Genomic DNA, 21,159 nt, shown 5'->3' with positions numbered 1-21,159 from the left:
GTTTAATTTGGCATATTTTCAAATCATCATCTTGGGCGTCTGGGCCTGTTCCTGTGTTGTACAGTTCCATGTCCCATGTCTTTTGTTGAGTGATTAATTGTTGACATCAAATCACAGAAATGTGAGGGTGCATACATGAGGATCAGGGGTCAGCACAACCTCGTGGGCTGAAGGGCCTGTTCTGTGCTGTACTGTTCTATGTTCTATGTTCCAAATCCTGACCTCAGTGATCCTGGTGAGACTTTCAACCTTTCTTTTCGTTTTTATATACCAGATATTTGGAAAGCAAGTTACTGCTAATAACAGCAACTAAAGGAACTTACATGCTGCTGTGTAAATACTTAGAAAATTCTGTTTTAAAGGGACTCAAATTTCCAACAAACTGATTGGAGGTTCGGTTATTACAGGACACAGCTTTGGATAAAAGAATTGATAGGAACATGAAGAGAAGTATGTTTACATCTTTGCAAATTACTTCTGGCTGTCTCTCCTTCTGATGAAAGCAAAATACTGGGAATTTGATACTAAAATGAAAACAAAGTGTTGCTCTGGCCAGCGTTTGTGAAGAGAGAGAGAAACGGAGTTCATGCTTCAAGCCTAATATGGCCACAAGAAACTCAAAATGTTTACTCTCTCTCTCTCTCTCTCTCTCTCTCACTCGCTCCGAGATCTGACTTCAGCATTCCATCAGCCATTTGTGGTTATCATCGGTCATCTGTCCGAAGTAGACAAACTTATTGACTTGGCCCAGGAGTGACATCATCACTGAGTTTCATTCCAGAAACTTCTAAAGTACCCTCACTGACCAACATTGCTTTGAAGTTTAATCCATTTTCGAAGAGGCCACTGTTGGAATATTCTGAGCAATTTTGATCTCCCTCCTCTCAGAAGGGTGTTGTGAAACTTGAAAGGGTTTAGAAAAGATTTACCAAGTCATTGCCAGGGTTGGAGGGTCTGAGCTGTAGGGAGAGGCTGAACAGGCTGGGGCTGTTTTCCCTGGAGTGTTGGAGACTGAGGGGTGACCTTATAGAGGTTTACAAAATCATGAGGGGCATGGATAGGGTAAATAGGCAAAGTCTTTTCCCTAAGTTAGGGAAGTCCACAAAAAGTTTAGGGTGAGAGGAAAAAGATCTAAAAGGAACCGAAGGGGCAACATTTTCACCCAGAGGGTGGTACGTGTATGGAATGAGCTGCGAGAGGATGTGGTGGAGGCTGGTACAATTACAACATTTAAGAGGCATTTGGATGGATATACGAATAGGAAGGGTTTGGAGGGATATGGGCCGGGTGCTGGCAGGTGGGACTAGATTGAGTTGGGATATCTGGTCGGCATGGACGGGTTGGACCAAGTCTTTGGAATTCTGGAGCCCAGAGGCTGTGGGAGCTCAGACCCAGAGACACAAATCGATCGGTTTCTGGAGACTAATGACAGAGAGGAATCTGGTGATGGAGTGGGAAAGGTGCATGGAGGAGATGGTCTAGAACATCAGGGCAGGTTTGATGGGCTGAATGGCCTCCACCTGCTGCTATAGTCTCACATACATCAGGGTGGCTGCATACCTGACTCTGGATTATAGCCATCGTCACGGTCCCTATCACTGTCTGTGTCCTCCCCAGGTACAAAGGAGGTGTCCGTGTTCCCAGCTGTTGCCTTGGCTGGTGAATATTGAATGATGTCAGAAGTTCCAGGTCTCTGCCCTTCACTGCTCAACGGGGAAACCGAGGCAATGCCACTCTGTTCATTCTCCACTCCGTGTCGGAACAGGTAACCCAGGTCCAGACTGTCTGCTGTCTGTGGGGGGTTCTGGGAGTCCGGTCTACACCCATCACTGTCTAAAACACAAACACAAACATTCCAAAGGAGAAAGTTCGGAAAAGGATGAGAACTCTGGAAAACACTGAACCAAACAGACAGTGAGAGCCGTGCTATCAAAATCAAACATTTCACACAAGCTGAGAATCCGTCCGGGAGGGACTCATTCAGGGCATAGAATACACAGAGTGTTGGCGATTCTGGGTCGTTTACAAATTACCCCTCAGGGGGAAGTTACCCCTCAGGGTGGGATTGATGCCTTCCATTCAGGGGGTGGAGGGTACCATGCTGTCCATCTACCCACCGACATTAATACAAACCCACACCCACGATATTAATACAAACCCACCACCCGCCGATATTAATACAAACCCACACCCGCCAATAATAATGCAAACCCACACCCGCCGATATTAATACAAACCCACCACCCGCCGATATTAATACAAACCCACACCCGCCAATAATAATGCAAACCCACACCCACCAATATTAATACAAACCCACACCCACGATATTAATACAAACGCACACCCACCGATATTAATACAAACCCACACCCACCGATATTAATACAAACCCACCACCCACCGATATTAATACAAACCCACACCCACGATATTAATACAAACGCACACCCACCGATATTAATACAAACCCACCACCCACCGATATTAATACAAACCCACACCCGCCAATAATAATGCAAACCCACACCCACCGATATTAATACAAACCCACCACCCGCCGATATTAATACAAACCCACCACCCACCGATATTAATGCAAACCCACACCCGCCGATATTAATACAAACCCACACCCACCGATATTAATACAAATCCACCACCCGCCGATATTAATACAAACCCACACCCACAGATATTAATACAAACCCACCACCCGCCGATATTAATACAAACCCACACCCGCCGATATTAATACAAACCCACACCCGCCGATATTAATACAAACCCACCACCCGCCGATATTAATACAAACCCACCACCCGCCGATATTAATACAAACCCACACCCACCGATATTAATACAAACACACCACCCACCGATATTAATACAAACCCACACCCACCGATATTAATACAAATCCACACCCACCGATATTAATACAAATCCACACACACCGATATTAATACAAACCCACACCCACCGATATTAATACAAACACACCACCCACCGATATTAATACAAACCCACACCCACCGATATTAATACAAATCCACACCCACCGATATTAATACAAATCCACACACACCGATATTAATACAAACCCACACCCACCGATATTAATACAAATCCACACACACCGATATTAATACAAACCCACACCCACCGATATTAATACAAACACACCACCCACCGATATTAATACAAACACACCACCCACCGATATTAATACAAACCCACACCCACCGATATTAATACAAATCCACACCCGCCGATATTAATACAAACCCACACACACCGATATTAATACAAACCCACACCCGCCGATTTTAATACAAACCCACCACCCGCCGATATTAATACAAACCCACACCCACCGATATTAATATAAACACACCACCCGCCGATATTAATACAAACCCACCACCCGCCGATATTAATACAAACCCACACCCACCGATATTAATATAAACCCACCACCTGCCGATATTAATACAAACCCACCACCCGCCGATATTAATACAAACCCACCACCCACCGATATTAATACAAACCCACACCCACCGATATTAATACAAACGCACCACCCACCGATATTAATACAAACCCACCACCCACCGATATTAATACAAATCCACACCCGCCGATATTAATACAAACCCACAACGGCGATATTAATGTAAGTTTTTGCTAAAAATATGGCAGCTCTAGTGGCTACTTGTTAATATGACCATGTTATAAAATTCACAGTTAGTTAATAATTAGGTTTGTAGCCTCAATAATTAAATTAATTCTAACCTGTAATGAAAACAGTGCAGGCTCAATGTTCACAGTATGATTGACACCTCAAAGATGTTGGTTTTTAGATTGTGGTTATAAATATCAATCTTTACATTCTAATGGATTAAGTACTTGAGGGAGCTTCATGAATGATTGTTGTTATTATAGCACATTGAAGCCTAGAACTTTTTCTGATTCCATCTGAGCTGTGCAGCAGAGATGTGCCTTTTGAAAATGTGCGATCGGGATGCTGCTGGCGCCTACTGATGGGATGAGATCAACAAGAGGTCAAGGAGTGAGTCATTTCTCAGGAAAGATTGAGATGTGCAGGTTACTGGTGAGCAGGGAGCAGGAGGGGGAGTGAATCTGTGGAATACTTTCCTGCAAAAGGCTTTCAGGGCTGGTCATGAAATAGGCACAGGGCTGAGACAGACAGACAGAGACAAAAACTGAGGAAGGCCATTTAGCCACCCGGCTCCTGCTTCCTACCCATACAGTTTAATCACTTTAGCTCCAACATCCAGATCCAACCCATTTCAACAGCGTAAAAGCAGCCGGACTGACTCTGAATTCTCAGCATGGATACAGCAAGGCTGCTGGAATGTTTTTATGGATCTACATTCAGGATCAGTGGGTGATCTCAGATCCCAGTAACACACAGAATCCAAGAATGGGATGAACAGGGAAAGATTTCTTGGATGGTCAACCAAGTGAGACTAATTCTGACAATGAAATTCATAAATGACACACAGTCTGTCCTCAGAAAGGGAATCAAAGGGTTACTTGGACAAGACAGCAACAATGGAGCAGAAAATGATCTGATCAGCCATGACCTTCCTGAACAGCAGAGACAATGAGACAAACTGCGTATCCCTGCTCCGACATCCCAACGGGTTATGGCCCAGTAAATGTACGGGGAACACGGTGGGGACAGGGTGTGGTCAGGGGGAGGTGTGTGGGGATGGGGAGAGGATGTGAGCAGTTGGACAACGTCAGAGAATTATTTACCAAAACAACTGTGTCACCATCCCTGAGCCCCGATAATGTCAGCTCAGTCCAAACCGATTTGATTCTATCGAGGCCCACTCCCCCACTGCCTTCCCTGTGCTCTGAGGGGAGACCCCATCTGCCCTTCAGGAGGGAATTCCTGGCTGTTGAAGGAACGGCGACATATTTCCAAGTCAGGATGGTGAGTGACGTGGAGGGGAACTCGCAGGGGCTGGTGTTCCCACGTATCTGCTGGCCTTTTCCTTCTGGATGGAAGTGGTTATTGGGTTGGAAGGTGCTAAGAGAGGATCTTTGGGGTATTTTCAGCATCTTTGGACCAGCAGTGGGAGCAGGGAGAGCGCAGAGCTGTCGAATTGTGCTCTGGGAAGGGAGTGAACTGATATTTGGGCAACTGCTGAGCTCAGAGTTAGTAACCTCAGGATTGTTACCGGTGCCACGTAGTGGTCAGAGTAGAACTGAAACAATACGCAAGGTGAATGCGTGGGAGATAGTGCAGAAAGGAGGGGTCCAGATGTTTGGGACATTGCGACCAGTTCTGGGGGAGGTGGGACTAATACAAATTGGATAGTCTACTCCTGGGCCTTACTGGAATTAACGTCCTTGGCAGTACTTTTGCTAACGTTGTTAGGAGGGTTTAAACTAATGTGGCAGGGGGTTGGGAACCAAATGAGGTGGTTAGTGGACAGTAAGGAGGTAGAAACTAAAGCCTGTAAAGAATTAGATCATGAAGTCCGCGTGACTAAGGGGAAGAGTAGGCAGGGAGATGATGATGAACGCAAAGGAATAGGTAGTCTGAGGTGTATTTGTTTTCATGCAAGAGGTGTAATAGGTAAGGCAAATGATCTTAGGGCTTGGATTTGTACCTTTAAGTATGAGGTTATTGCTAATAATGAGACTTGGTTGAGGGAAGAGCATGGTTAGCAACTAAATATCCCAGGATATCAATGCTCCGGTTCCTATGCTGTAATTTCCTTTATACTTTGCTGTTCGAATGTCTACACTGTACCCTGTTGCTAGTACGTGGTGCTGCTCCTGAGCATCAGTGGGGTCAGTGCTGTTCCTCATCAGTGTCCTCTGCTTTTCTGTATTGACCGTATACTGGCATCCCAATAAAACTGGAACTAACTGGAGGGATGAGGGTCAAGAGTCAGTGTTTGGGGGTCAGTGAGGTCAGGAATCTCTTGGATATTTTCTCACCATGTTCTGTCTGTCTTCGGAATGACAACTTCTGTTTCTGCGAGTGGTGAAAACCCCCATCGGATTCACTGCTGGAGTTGGAGCCTGGAATCATGTTGGTCTGTCAGAGAGACAAGGCATGAACTGGGACATGACACAACATTCTCAGTCACAACACAACGACCAGGCATAACACTGACTGCAGGGAAGGAGGTGGAGGGACACTGAGACAGAAGATACAAGGCGACAGGGTGGTTCAGTGGTTAGCGCTGCTGCCTCACAGCGCCAGGGACACGGGTTCAATTCCAGCCTCGGGCAACTGTCTGTGTGGAGTTTGCACATTCTCCCCGTGTCTGTGCGGGTTTCCTCAGGGAGCTCTGGTTTCCTCCCACAGTCCAAACATGTGCGGGTCAGGTGGATTGGCCATGCTAAATTGCCCGTAGTGTTAGGTAAGGGGTAAATGTAGGGGTATGGGTTTGGGTGGGTGGCTTTTAGGAAGGTCGATGTGGACTTGTTGGGCCGAAGGGCCTGTTTCCACACTGTCATTAATTTAATCTAGTCAAGATAAGAAAATTCCGTCAGAAAAAAACCTTCAGTCAGTAGGTTAGTTCAGGAAGAAGCTGCATCAAAGAAGTGGGTAACAGACTGGGAGGGGTGTGCGGTGAATCAGTATCGCTGTGTAACAGACTGGGAGGGGTGTGCGGTGAGTCAGTATCGCTGTGTAACAGACTGGGAGGAGTGTGCGGTGAATCAGTATCACTGTGTAACAGACTGGGAGGGGTGTGCGGTAAGTCAGTATCGCTGTGTAACAGACTGGGAGGGGTGTGCGGTGAGTCAGTATCACTGTGTAACAGACTGGTACGAGTGTGCGGTTAATCAGTATCACTGTGTAACAGACTGGGAGGGGTGTGCGGTGAGTCAGTATCACTGTGTAACAGACTGGGAGGGGTGTGCGGTGAGTCAGTATCACTGTGTAACAGACTGGGAGGAGTGTGCGGTGAGTCAGTATCGCTGTGTAACAGACAGGGAGGGGTGTGCGGTGAGTCAGTATCACTGTGTAACAGACTGGGAGGAGTGTGCGGTGAGTCAGTATCATGTGTAACAGACTGGGAGGAGTGTGCGGTGAGTCAGTATCACTGTGTAACAGACTTTGAGGGGTGTGCGGTGAGTCAGTATCACTGTGTAACAGACAGGGAGGGGTGTGCTTTAATTCAGTATCATTGTGTAACAGACTGGGAGGAGTGTGCAGTGAGTCAGTATCACTGTGTAACAGACTGGGAGGAGTGTGCTGTGAGTCAGTATCACTGTGTAACAGACTGGGAGGAGTGTGCGGTGGGTCAGTATCACTGTGTAACAGACTGGGAGGAGTGTGCTGTGAGTCAGTATCACTGTGTAACAGATTAGGAGGTGTGTGCGGTGAGTCAGTATCACAGCGTAACAGACTGGGAGGGGAGCGGGGTGAGTCAGTATCACTGTGTAACAGACAGGGAGGTGTGTGCGGTGAGTCAGTATCCCTGTGTAACAGACTGGGAGGGGTGTGCGGTGAGTCAGTATCCCTGTGTAACAGACTGGGAGGGGTGTGCGGTGAGTCAGTATCGCTGTGTAACAGACAGGGAGGGGTGTGCGGTGAGTCAGTATCACTGTGTAACAGACTGGGAGGAGTGTGCGGTGAGTCAGTATCACTGTGTAACAGACAGGGAGGTGTGTGCGGTGAGTCAGTATCCCTGTGTAACAGACTGGGAGGGGTGTGCGGTGAGTCAGTATCGCTGTGTAACAGACTGGGAGGAGTGTGCGGTTAATCAGTATCACTGTGTAACAGACTGGGAGGGGTGTGCGGTGAGTCAGTATCACTGTGCAACAGACTGGGAGGAGTGTGCGGTGAGTCAGTATCACTGTGTAACAGACAGGGAGGAGTGTGCAGTGAGTCAGTATCACTGTGTAACAGACTGTGTGGAGTGTGCAGTGAGTCAGTATCACTGTGTAACAGATTAGGAGGTGTGTGCGGTGAGTCAGTATCCCAGTGTAACAGACTGGGAAGAGTGTGCAGTGAGTCCGTATCACTGTATAACAGACTGGGAGGGGTGTGCGGTGAGTCAGTATGGCTGTGTTACAGACTGGGAGGAGTTTGCGGTGAGTCAGTATCACTGTGTAACAGACTGGGAGGGGTGTGAGGGTTTAATACTTGCAGGGAGAAGTACCTTGAACCTGGTTCTATCTGTGTGGTCTAACGGGACATCACAGGGTAACACATTGGCGAGGATGGATCGTTTTTCTCTGATTATTTTGATTGGCCAGGTGATTTATTCTGTAGCTGTCCCTTTCGCTGTAGATTATTGTCTGGAACTTCACTTTGGAATATTAAACTTGCCATTTAACAAACAAAAACCCAGGCAGAGACCCTTCTGTCCATCGTGTGCTCAGACCCCATGAGGCCTTTTGTGAATCAACCCTGCAATATCCTGATGTCTCCTGATTACTGAGAAGCGGTGACTGGGTGGGCGATGTGGTGCACCTGGAGTAGGTGGGGTGCCTGGTGGAGGTGGGCACTGCAGATGTTGGAGATCAGACTCTACATCAGTGTAGTGCTGGAAAAGCACAGCAGGTCAGGCAGCATCCGGGGAGCATGAAAAATCAACGCTGTGGGCAAAAGCCCTCAATCCTGATGAAGGGCATTTACCCAAAACATCAACTTTCCTGCTCCTCGGATGCTGCTTGACCTTCTGTGTTTTTCCAGCACCTCTCTAATCTTCTATGTGGATGCCAGTATAATCCCAAGGTGACTATATCTGTAATAAATGTTTGTAGCTTCAGGAAGTCTGGCTAAGAGACTGAGCTTGGAACGCTCAGGGTGGGGGAAGATGATGTGTTACAGGAGACAGTCAGACCCCACTGATTAACCTGTCCTGGGGTCAGGGACACGATGGAGCGACTGAGGCAGAGTTCAGCTGAAGAGCAGCCTCAGCCAATGTCTTATCCTGGGCTGGCCAAGCACACAGAACGCGTGGAGGAAAGTCACCACCGTACCAATGTACGGTCAGACTGGGGGTATCAAATACCAGGGGAATAGCCACACCCCTCTGCAGCAGGCATCACTGTGGTCTACGGTGAGAGGGGTGGGATATACAAGGGTCCTGAGGGGCAAGCCTTTCACTGAGCTACCCGAGGAAGTGGCAGGGGCAGGTACAATTCCAGCAATTAAGAGGCATCTGGATGGGTCTATGAGTAGGAAGGTTTTGGAGGGACATGGGCCGGGTGCTAACTAGATTTGTTTAGGATATCTGGTCAGCACGGATGTGTTGGACCGAAGGGTCTGTTTCTGTGATGTGTGACTCTCTGAGTATGGGAATTGTACTCACATCGCGCAGGTTAAAGGTGATCTCCAGGTTGGACCAGAAGTGGTCTGAGAATTCGGGATACATGTCCAGTATCTCGAGCAGGTCCTCGCGCTGGATTTTGTGAAGGTCACAGTAGGTCAGTGCACGTACGTCAGCGTTTGACTTGCCGGGGCGGGCGTGCATATTGATTGGTTCCCCAAAAATGTCATTCTTACCTACAAGCTCAGAGCAAACAGAACAGCAGTAAATGACAGAGAATTACAGTGACAGAGAGCAAGACAAGCAGCTTGGAGGTTCTGAGACAGGATTGAGGGTCAGTGCTGAGGGAGTGGGCACTGTCGGAGGGTCAGTGCTGAGGGAGTGGGCACTGTCGGAGGATCAGTGCTGAGGGAGTGGGCACTGTCGGAGGATCAGTGCTGAGGGAGTGCCGCACTGTCGGAGGGTCAGTGCTGATGGAGTGGGCACTGTTGGAGGGTCAGTGCTGAGGGAGTGCCGCACTGTCAGAGGGTCAGTGCTGAGGGAGTGCCGCACTGTCAGAGGGTCAGTGCTGAGGGAGCGGACACTGTTGGAGGGTCAGTGCTGAGGGAGTGCCGCACTGTCGGAGGGTCAGTGCTGAGGGAGCGGGCACTGTCGGAGGGTCAGTGCTGAGGGAGTGCCACACTGTCGGAGGGTCAGTGCTGAGGGAATGCCACACTGTCGGAGGGTCAGTGCTGAGGGAGTGGGCACTGTTGGAGGGTCAGTGCTGAGGGAGTGCCGCAGTGTCGGAGGGTCAGTGCTGAGGGAGCGCCGCACTGTTGGAGGGTCAGTGCTGAGGGAGTGGGCACTGTCGGAGGGTCAGTGCTGAGGGAGTGGGCACTGTCAGAGGGTCAGTACTGAGGGAGTGCCGCAGTGTCGGAAGGTCAGTGCTGAAGGAGTGCCGCACTGTCGGAGGGTCAGTGCTGAGGGAGTGCCGCACTGTCGGAGGGTCAGTGCTGAGGGAGTGCCACACTGTCGAAGGGTCAGTGCTGAGGGAGCGCCGCACTGTTGGAGGGTCAGTGCTGAGGGAATGGGCACTGTCGGAGGGTCAGTGCTGAGGGAGTGGGCACTGTCAGAGGGTCAGTGCTCGGGGAGTGCCGCAGTGTCGGAGGGTCAGTGCTGAGGGAGCGCCGCACTGTTGGAGGGTCATTGCTGTGGGAGTGGGCACTGTCAGAGGGTCAGTGCTGAGGGAGTGCCGCAGTGTCGGAAGGTCAGTGCTGAAGGAGTGCCGCACTGTCAGAGGGTCAGTGCTGAGGGAGTGCCGCACTGTCGGAGGGTCAGTGCTGAGGGAGTGCCACACTGTCGAAGGGTCAGTGCTGAGGGAGCGCCGCACTGTTGGAGGGTCAGTGCTGAGGGAGCGGGCACTGTCGGAGGGTCAGTGCTGAGGGAGTGGGCACTGTCAGAGGGTCAGTGCTCGGGGAGTGCCGCAGTGTCGGAGGGTCAGTGCTGAGGGAGCGCCGCACTGTTGGAGGGTCATTGCTGAGGGAGTGGGCACTGTCAGAGGGTCAGTGCTGAGGGAGTGCCGCAGTGTCGGAAGGTCAGTGCTGAAGGAGTGCCGCACTGTCGGAGGGTCAGTGCTGAGGGAGTGCCGCACTGTCGGAGGGTCAGTGCTGAGGGAATGCCGCACTGTCGGAGGGTCAGTGCTGAGGGAGTGGGCACTGTTGGAGGGTCAGTGCTCAGGGAGTGCTGCAGTGTCGGAGGGTCAGTGCTGAGGGAGTGCTGCAGTGTCGGAGAGTCAGTGCTGAGGGAGCGCCGCACTGTTGGAGGGTCAGTGCTGAGGGAGTGGGCACTGTCGGAGGGTCATTGCTGAGGGAGTGGGCACTGTCAGAGGGTCAGTGCTGAGGGAGTGCCGCACTGTCGGAGGGTCAGTGCTGAGGGAGTGCCACACTGTCGGAGGGTCAGTGCTGAGGGAGTGCCACACTGTCGGAGGGTCAGTGCTCAGGGAGTGCTGCAGTGTCGGAGGGTCAGTGCTGAGGGAGTGCCACACTGTCGGAGGGTCAGTGCTCAGGGAGTGCTGCAGTGTCGGAGGGTCAGTGCTGAGGGAGTGCCACACTGTCGGAGGGTCAGTGCTGAGGGAGTGCCACACTGTCGGAGGGTCAGTGCTCAGGGAGTGCTGCAGTGTCGGAGGGTCAGTGCTGAGGGAGCGCCGCACTGTTGGAGGGTCAGTGCTGAGGGAGTGGGCACTGTCGGAGGGTCAGTGCTGAGGGAGTGGGCACTGTCAGAGGGTCAGTGCTGAGGGAGTGCCGCACTGTCGGAGGGTCAGTGCTGAGGGAGTGCCGCACTGTCGGAGGGTCAGTGCTGAGGGAGTGCCGCACTTTCGGAGGGTCAGTGCTGAGGGAGTGCTACACTGTCGGAGGGTCAGTGCTGAGGGAGTGCTACACTGTCGGAGGGTCAGTGCTGAGAGAGTGCCGCACTGTCGGAGGGTCAGTGCTGAGGGAACGGGCACTGTCGGAGGGTCAGTGCTGAGGGAGTGGGCACTGTCGGAGGGTCAGTGCTGAGGGAGCGCCGCACTGTCGGAGGGTTAGTGCTGAGGGAGTGGGCACTGTCGGAGGGTCAGTGCCACGGAGCAAGTTGTTCAGTCCGTTGTAATGAAAACATCAGTGCAGCTCCACGGCCCATCACCCCTCCCCTACCTCCCCTCCCCCAGAGACTCCCCATGGGGGTGGACACTTACCCAGGATAGCCACCACCACGTCCGTCCTTAGGATCTCGATAGAGCCCCTGGAGATGAAGTACAGGGCGGTGAGGACATCTCCTGCATGGACCAGGGTGTCCCCTGGGGGAGCGTGGGTCGTCTTAAACCTCATCGCCAGGGCACGTAGGCAGCCGTTCGTCCCACCTCTGAAGGCCTTACAGTGATAGAGCAGGCTTCGGTTCAGGTACACACTGATATCAGCCTGGAGACACTCGGGAAACCCTTTCAACACCTCGGGACGGATGGAGAGAGAGAGGGAGAGAGTGTCATTGGGATGTGGGGAGTGAGGGGGACACAGAGGGGAGAGAGAGACAGGTGGGGAGAGGGAGGGAAAGGGGGAGAGATGGAGGAACGGGGTGGAGGAGTAGACAAAGGGGTAAGAGAAGGTGGAGTCGAAGCAGTTTAATGCAGGTGCTGCAATCTCTCCCGAAAATAACAACATCCCGCAGGTCCCGGCCGGTCGGACAGGATCCACGGAGAGAGAGCAAGCTAATAATTCGGGAACTTTATCAGAGGAGGCTGAGGCTGTTTGAGCTATCTGTGTTCAATGGCTGACACATTGTTAACAAAAAGGCATTTGCAGCAGAGGGGACAATCTCACAATCGCTTTCTCCCCACCCCCACCCTCCTCTCGCTTATCTCTCCACCCTTCAGGCGCTCTGCCTGTATTCCTGATGAAGGGCTTTTGCCTGAATTGTCGATTTTCCTGCTCCTCGGATGCTGCCTGAACTGCTGTGCTCTTCCAGCACCACGGATCCAGAATCTCACCATCAGGCCAGGCCAGCACTCCAGGTACAGTGACACGTTTGTGGGCATCATGATAAGAAGTTAACTCCCGGACAGCACTCAGCTGGTGTGAGGGTGATCTCTGAGGAGGATATTCTGATAATTCAGTGAGATTTACACTAGCTGAGTGGGTGGGTACAGTATAATGGGGATCAATGTGAGGTGATCCACTTTGGTAACAACAGCAGGAAGGTGGGTGAGGATCTGAACGGTGCTGGGTTGGGATAGAGGGAAGTGCAGTGACACCTTGGTGTCCTTGTAAACCAGTGGCTGGGAGTGAGTGGGCAGGGGCAGGGAGGAAGGTGTTGGACGTTACAGAGCGAGGTTTCAAGGACAGGAGCAGGACCTTGGTGAGGCCACACTTGGAATATTGTGTTCAGTTTTTATCTCCTTCTCTGGGGAATGAACAATGGAGACAGTGCCGCACTTTCCAGCCAGAGAGCTGGGACAGTCGGACAGACAGATGAGGAGGTATATTCACTTGGACTTCAAAGGAAGGATGGGGGACATGTAGAAATTTCCAACAGGTCGAGACCGAGTGAATACAGGAAGGATGTTTCTGAGGAACCTGAGGAATTCTCTTCCACAGAGAACATTGGAGGCTGAAACATTGAAAGTTTTCGAGGAGTTCAGGGTCAAAGGGTATAGGGAGTAAGTGGGAACAGCAAACTGAGCTGGATGGCCAGGCAGAAACCAGGACAGGCTCAAAGGGCTGAATGGCAGCTCCGATTTCCAATCTTACTTGCAGTTCACAGTTGGTTAGGTAATCCAATATAACTGGGCAGGAGTGGGGTCGGGGCACGGAGCTGGTCGGGAAGGTAAGTGATTGATATTTGAGTGGAGGAGGAACCCAAGACACTACACATGTCGTGTCTCCCACCCTCCCTCCTCCTCTAACCTAAAACAAAAGGTAAGCTACTTGGTGTTTCTGTTTTGGAGTTATGGCAGCGCAGGCAGTGGAACGTTCCTCCTGCAGGATGTTTGAGGTAGGGGTGACCACCGATGCTCCTGCCGACTTCATCTGCAGGAAGTGCAGCCAGCTCCAGCTCCTCACAGACCGCGTTAGGGAACTGGAGCTGGAGTTGGATGAACTGAGGATTATTCGCGAGGCTGAGAGGGTGATAGATAGAAACTACAGGGACATAGTTACGCCAGAGAACAGAGGTACCTGGGTAACAGTTAGAGGTGGGAAGGGGAGGAAGCAGGCAGTGCAGGGATCCCCTGTGGTCGTTCCCCTAAACAATAAGTATACCGCTTTGGATACTGTTGGGGGGGATGCCCTAGCAGGGGTAAGCTGCAGTGACCGGGTCTCTGGCACGGGGTCTGGCTCTGAGACTCAGAAGGGAAAGGGGGAGAGGTGGAGAGCACTAGTTATAGGAGACTCTATAGTTAGAGGGACAGACAGGCGGTTCTGTGGACATGGGCGAGACTCTCGGATGGTTTGTTGCCTCCCGGGTGCCAGGGTCCGAGACGTCTCAGACCGTGTCTTCAGAATCCTTAAGGGGGAGGGTGTGCAGCCAGAAGTCGTGGTACACATTGGCACCAACGACATAGGTAGGAAGAGGAGTGGGGAGGTCATTCAGGAGCTCAGGGAGTTAGGCTGGAAGCTAAAAGCTAGGACAGAGTTGTCATCTCTGGGTTGTTATCGGTGCCTCGTGACAGTGAGGCAAGGAATAGGGAGAGAGAGCAGTTGAACACGTGGCTGCAAGGATGGTGTAGGAGGGAGGGCTTCAGGTATTTGGACAATTGGACTGCATTCTGGGGAAGGTGGGACCTGTACAAACAGGACGGGTTGCACCTGAACCAGAAGGGCACCAATATCCTGGGGGGTAGGTTTGCTAGCACTCTTCGGGGGGGTTTAAACTAATTTGGCAGCGGGATGGGATCCGGACTTGTAGTCCAGCAAGTAAGCTAGCTGTGTTTCTGGATGTCCAAGAATGTAGGGAGGCTGTGGAGAAGGTAGCACTGACAGGGAATACTTGCGGACACAGAGATGGGCTCAAGTGCATATACTTCAACACAAGGAGTATCAGAAATAAGGTGGGTGAACTTAAGGCATGGATCGGTACCTGGGACTATGATGCTGTGGCCATCATGGAAACGTGGATAGATGAGGGACAGGAATGGTTGTTGGAGGTTCCTGGTTACAGATGTTTCAGTAAGATTAGGGGAGGGGTGTGGTTGCTATGTGAAATGGTATAACGGCTGCAGAAAGGAAGTTTGAGGGGGATCTGCCTTTGGAGGTAGTATGGGCTGAAGTCAGAAATAGGAAAGGTGCGGTCACCTTGTTGGGTGTTTACTATAGGCCCCCCAATAGCAGCAGAGATGTGGAGAAACAGATTGGGAAACAGATTTTGGAAAGGTGCAGAAGCCACAGGGACGTAGTCATGGGAGACTTCAACTTCCCAAATATTGATTGGAAGCTCTTTAGATCAAGTAGATTGGATGGGGCTGTGTTTGTGCAGTGTGTCCAGGAAGCTTTTCTAACTCAGTATGTAGATTGTCCAACCAGAGGGGAGGCCATATTGGATTTGGTACTTGGTAACGAACTGGGACAAATGATGGGCTTGTTAGTGGGTGAGCATTTTGGTGATGGTGACCACAATTCTGTGACTTTCACCTTAGTTATGGAGAGAGATAGGTGCGCACAACAGGGTAGGTTTTACAATTGGGAGGAAGGGTAAATACGATGCTGCAAGACAGGATCTGAGGAGCATAAATTGGGAGCATAGGCTGTCAGGGAAGGATGTGGTGGAAATGTGGAACTTTTTCAAGGAGCAGATACGACGCGTCCTTGATATGTATGTACCTGTCAGGCAGGAAAGAGATGTTCGTGTGAGGGAGCCTTGGTTGACGAGGGAGGTTGAATGTCTAGTAAAGACGAAGAAGGAGGCTTACATAAGGTTGAGGAAACAGGGTTCAGACAGAGCAGTGGAGGGATACAGGATAGCCAGGAGGGAGCTGAAGAAAGGGATTAGGAGAGCTAAGAGAGGGCATGAAAAATCCTTGGCGGATAGGATCAAGGTTAACCCCAAGGCCTTTTATGCGTATGTGAGAAACATGAGAATGATGAGAACGAGGGTAGGTCCGATCAAGGACAGTAGTGGGAGACTGTGTATTGAGTCGGAAGAGATAGGAGAGGTCTTGAATGAGTACTTTTCTTCAGTATTTACGAACGAGAGGAACCGTATTGTTGAAGAGGAGAGTGTGAAACGGACTGGTAAGCTAGAGGGGATACTTGTTAGGAAGGAAGATGTGTTGGGCAGTTTGAAAAACTTGAGGTTAGACAAGTCCCCCGGGCCTGACGGGATATAGCGTAGGATTATGTGGGAAGCAAGAGAGGAAATTGCAGAGCCGTTGGCAATGATCTTTTTGTCTTCACTGTCAATGAGGGTAGTACCAGGGGACTGGAGAGTAGCGAATGTGTGCTCTGTTCAAAAAAGGGAATAGTGATAATCCCGGGAATTACAGGCCAGTTAGTCTTACTTCGGTGGTAGGCAAAGTAATGGAAAGGGCTCTTTCCCGACACATCAACTCTCCTGCTCCTCGGATACTGCCTGACCGGCTGTGCTTTTCTAGCACCACAGGCTCGATTCCGATCTGCAGTCCTCACCTTCTCTTAGATACCCCTGGATGGGGTATAGTATGGAGGGCTATGGAATTAGATTAATTGTGAAAACTGGGCAGCATAGACAAATTGGGCTGAAGGGCCTGTTTCCATGTTGTGGAGCTCAACAGTTCCTCAGTCACATCAGGGACTGGGATTGTATTCATCTCCAATGGAGGGACATGCTTCCAGTCACTGACAGTAAGATGGAGTATGAGCTCATTAGCCCTTGGGTCTGGTGCAGTGATGGCGCGGTGATGGCGTGGTGATGGCACGGTGATGGCGTGGTGATGGCACGGTGATGGCACGGTGATGGCGTGGTGACTGCGTGGTGACGGCGTGGTGAGTATGTACCTTCACGGTGCGCAGACTGAGACAGTCAACAGGCACATCCTGAATCTCCCTCCAGCACACGGCCTGCAGCGGGTCAGGAAGGCAGCTCACCCCCACCTTCTCAAGGGGACAACTAGGAACGGGCAGTAAACGCTGGGCCCAGCCAGTGACCCCCACATCCCATGAATGAACTAAAAAATAATCACGTGTTCCTTGCAAGGGCACTGTGGAATATCAAAGACTGGAAGGGGAATTCCAATTACAAACCAGGAATCACTGGCTACACCAGCATTAATTACCCAGGGTGCAGTTCAGTATCACCCACATTGCTGTGGGTCTGGAGTCACGTGTAGTCCAGACCAGGTAAGGATGGCAATTTCCTTCCCTAAAGGACATTACTGACCCAGATGGGAATTTCCTGACAATGGGTTCGTGGTCATCATTAGATTCTTAATTCCAGACTTTTTCCTAAACTCTGCCATCTGCCTTGGTGGGATTTGAACCCAGATCCCCAGAAGGTTATCTGGGTCTCTAGATTAAGAATTCAGCTTGAATACCACCTCCTTATGAAAATGAACATGTGACTGAGGGGATCCCACTGTAAGGGTCCCAGGACCAATCAGACCAGGGCTGGTCTGTCACTGGTGGTATCTCTGGGTTAAGCCGAGAGAGGGGCCAGCCTCTGGTGTGTGCTGGTGGGTGATGCTGCATTGTCTCAGACTCACTGCATTCATATCGATGCCATTGGTGTAGGACCAGGCGTGTTGGAAATATTCCTCCAATCTCTGCCGCAACGGGTTGGGAATCTGATGGAACCGGATGAATTCCCGAACCCGGAGCATCTGTGTGTGATACCTGGCAGTGCCCGAGTACAGTCGCTGGATTATCGCAGACACATTCCCAAAAATACTGGCGTACATCAGAGCTAGGGAGAGAGAGAGGGAGAGATCAGTCAGAGCTAACAGCCTGAAAATACAAACTGCACCCACTTCAGGAACACACCAAGTGCACAGAATAGACTCCAGGAGGGTGAGAGGGGCCAAGGGACCTGTAGGAGATGAACAGGGTTTGGTGCTGGGTCTGTTGCTGCTTGTTGTATACATTAATGATCTAGACGGGAATCTGTGTGGGATGGTCAGTATGTTCATAGATGACCCTGATGTGGAAAGGAATGCCCTATCCCGAAGATACATCCCACAGGCTGAACAAATAGAATTTAATCCTGAGTTGTGTAGTTTGATACTTTTTGAGAGAATGAACAAGGCAAGGGGGTACACGTTGAAGACCCTCAGCGGTACAGAGGATCAGAGGGACCTTGGTGTGTATGTCCACACGTTCCCAAAAGCTGCAGGACAGACCGAGAAAGTGGTTAAGAGGGCAGCGGGGATACTTGTCTTTATTTGTCATGACATAAATTGTAAGATTATATGTTGAAGCTGTCCAGGACTTTGTTGAGGCCACAGCTGGAGTACTGTGTGCAGCTCTGGTTACCACACTATAGGAAGGATGTGGTTGCATTGGAGGGGATGCTGAGGAGATTCACCAGGATGCTGCTCAGGTTGGAGCGTCTCCGTGATGGAGAGGGGCTGGATAAGCTCGGGGTGTTCTTGTTTAGAGGTTGAGGTGAAATCTGATTGAGATGTCCCAAGTTCTCAGGGGCATGGGTATGGGCATGCCCAGGGAGTGTAGATTGAAGATAGGGGACGGGAGTTTGGGAGGGAATGTGAGAAATTCTTCCTCTTCATTTAGATGATGGTGGGAATCTGAGGGTTACAGAGGCAGAACCCCCTTGTCACGTTGAAGAAACGCTGAGATGGGCACTTGTGATGTGAAGGTGGACAGAGCGATAGGCCAAGTGTTGGAAATGGGATTAGAAAAAATGGATGTTTCATGACTTGGATATGATGGGCTGATTGGCCTCTTTCCATTCTTTAAAACCCCAATATCTCTATTTACCAGAATGTTCCGGAATAAGACAGGTTAGTTACCAGGTTGAGGAGAAGTTGTGGTTGTTTTCCTTGGAGCACAGGAGGTGGAGGGGAGATGGGATTGAGGTGAACTCAGGACAGGAACATCTTCCTGTTCAGTGTCAGTCTCTCCCTCCGCAGGGGGAAGCCAGTTCCAAGGTTGGGGGAAAGGATATGACCAGGATGTGAGGGTGACCCAGAATAAAACAGACAATACATTCCAAACGTGATTGGACAAATACTGGAGGGGTACAGTGTTGGGGAATCTGGATTGATCCCTGGGGACGCAGAATGTATTGGATGGGCTGAATGGCCTATTTCCATGCTGTTAATAAAGCCTATGGTATGTAGAAGCCATGGAGTGAACAATTCAGCTCCAGGATTCACTGACCACACACATCCCAGCAATTACTGCCTGAGGGTTCTCCAATTCATAAGGAGGTTTCCATAGAAACGGGGGGACAAGCTGGAATCGGACCCATCCTGAGGGAGAGCAAATCGCCCAGAAATCAGAGCGAGAAAGGGAGCTGCTCGAGGGATTACTGCAGTACTGAAAGAATGCGGGTTAACCTTGGGCAGTCACAGTGTGACCAGGATCTCCCACCACGAATCGTGTCCTGTTTCTGATCCCAACAATTAACCAGCCCCTGAGGGATTACAGGTGGGGGCCACTTACAGCCAATCAGCATCACACAGATGGAGAAGATCTTCTCGGAGTTGGTATTGGGAGAGACGTTGCCAAATCCCACACTGGTCAAGCTGCTGAAGGTGAAGTATAGCGCAGTGACATACTTGTCCTTGATACTGGGACCTGATGATGTATCGTTCTCGGTGTAAGGCTTATCAATCTGCTCACCGAGAGAATCCAACCAACCAATCTTCGGCTGCAGAAACGTTCTCTCCATGTTGCCGATGGCGTACCAGATGCACGCCAGCCAATGAGCAATCAGGGCGAAGGTACACATCAGCAGGAACAGGACAGCAGCTCCATACTCAGAGTAACGGTCAAGTTTCCGAGCAACTCGAACCAATCGTAACAGACGTGCTGTCTTCAACAGACCAATCAGGATGGTCCTCTGTAGAGAGCGAGGGAGTTGATTAGACAGAGTCGACACGGAGTGGACAGCACTGCAGAGGTCAGCGTAACGTTCCAAGACACTGACCCCTGACCCGCACACACTGACCCCAACCCTCCGGGACACTGACCCCTGACCCGCACACACTGACCCCAACCCTCCGGGACACTGACCCCTGACCCGCACACACTGACCCCAATCCTCCAGGACACTGACCCCTGACTCGCACCCACTGACCCCAACCCTCCAGGACACTGACCCCCAACCCTTACACGCTGACCCCCGACCCTCACATGCTGACCTATAACCCTCATGTTCTGACCCTCATGCTGTAAGCTCTGTAACATAGAGTGAGATACAGGGCAAGCATATAAATATAATAAAGATAACATGAACCCATTAACTCCCCAATCTCTGGGTAGCGAGGGATTGACAGAGTTGGATAAAGACAGAGACAGAGATAGATACTCAGTGCTCCGAACAGCAGGAGCCTGGGCTGAGTACAGATTGTAGAAGAGGAACTTATCGGAGCGATGAAGGGAGCAGAAATGGAACATTTATGGACAATCGCAGGGAAAGGGAGGAAGAATCCAAAGTTATTTTACAATTACATTAAAGACAAACCAATAACTGGGGAAAGAGTAGGGCCCATTAGGGACCACGGTGGTAATTGTTGTGGTTCTGTTCGCCGAGCTGGGAATTTGTGTTGCAGACGTTTCGTCCCCTGTCTGGGTGACATCCTCAGTGCTTGGGAGCCTCCTGTGAAGTGCTTCTGTGATCTTTCCTCCGGCATTTATAGTGGCTTGTCTCTGCCGCTTCCGGTTGTCAGTTCCAGCTGTCCGCTGCAGTGGCCGGTATATTGGGTCCAGGTCGATGTGTTTGTTGATAGAATCTGTGGATGAGTGCCATGCCTCTAGGAATTCCCTGGCTGTTCTCTGTTTGGCTTGTCCTATAATAGTAGTGTGGCTGTGGGTGCTGGGAGGTGTGTGTGGGTGTGGGTGCTGGGAGGTGTGTGTGGGTGTGGGTGCTGGGAGGTGTGTGTGGGTGTGGGGTGTGGGTGTGGGTGCTGGGAGGTGTGTGTGGGTGTGGGTGCTGGGAGGTGTGTGTGGGTGTGGGGTGTGGGGGTGGGTGCTGGGAGGTGTGTGTGGGTGTGGGTGCTGGGAGGTGTGTGTGGGTGTGGGGTGTGGGGGTGGGTGCTGGGAGGTGTGTGTGGGTGTGGGTGCTGGGAGGTGTGTGTGGGTGTGGGGTGTGGGGGTGGGTGCTGGGAGGGGTGTGGGGTGTGGGGGTGGGTGCTGGGAGGTGTGTGGGGTGTGGGTGTGGGTGCTGGGAGGTGGGTGTGGGTGTGGGTGCTGGGAGGTGGGTGTGGGTGTGGGGTGTGGGG

At 51.1% G+C, this 21,159-nt stretch overlaps 1 protein-coding gene across 1 annotated transcript in view; it reads right to left on the bottom strand.

Moving 5' to 3' along the window:
* The window catches only part of kcnh2b (potassium voltage-gated channel, subfamily H (eag-related), member 2b), a 99,926-nt gene that overhangs the window by 13,831 nt on the left and 64,936 nt on the right, over positions 1–21,159 (bottom strand). The window contains exons 7-13 of the mRNA XM_060824075.1: positions 19,379–19,778; positions 17,461–17,660; positions 17,296–17,298; positions 11,989–12,241; positions 9,321–9,514; positions 5,986–6,085; positions 1,561–1,833 (exon numbers count right to left, since the gene is read on the bottom strand). Coding sequence (XP_060680058.1) covers positions 1,561–1,833; positions 5,986–6,085; positions 9,321–9,514; positions 11,989–12,241; positions 17,296–17,298; positions 17,461–17,660; positions 19,379–19,778 — 1,423 coding nt within the window. The remainder of the gene's footprint in view (positions 1–1,560; positions 1,834–5,985; positions 6,086–9,320; positions 9,515–11,988; positions 12,242–17,295; positions 17,299–17,460; positions 17,661–19,378; positions 19,779–21,159) is intronic.

The sequence above is a fragment of the Hemiscyllium ocellatum genome, chromosome 4 (assembly GCF_020745735.1).
Source record: "Hemiscyllium ocellatum isolate sHemOce1 chromosome 4, sHemOce1.pat.X.cur, whole genome shotgun sequence".
Taxonomy (NCBI): domain Eukaryota; kingdom Metazoa; phylum Chordata; class Chondrichthyes; order Orectolobiformes; family Hemiscylliidae; genus Hemiscyllium; species Hemiscyllium ocellatum.
The sequence above is the reverse complement of the archived record's forward strand: the minus strand, read 5'-3'. Positions and strand labels throughout refer to the sequence as shown.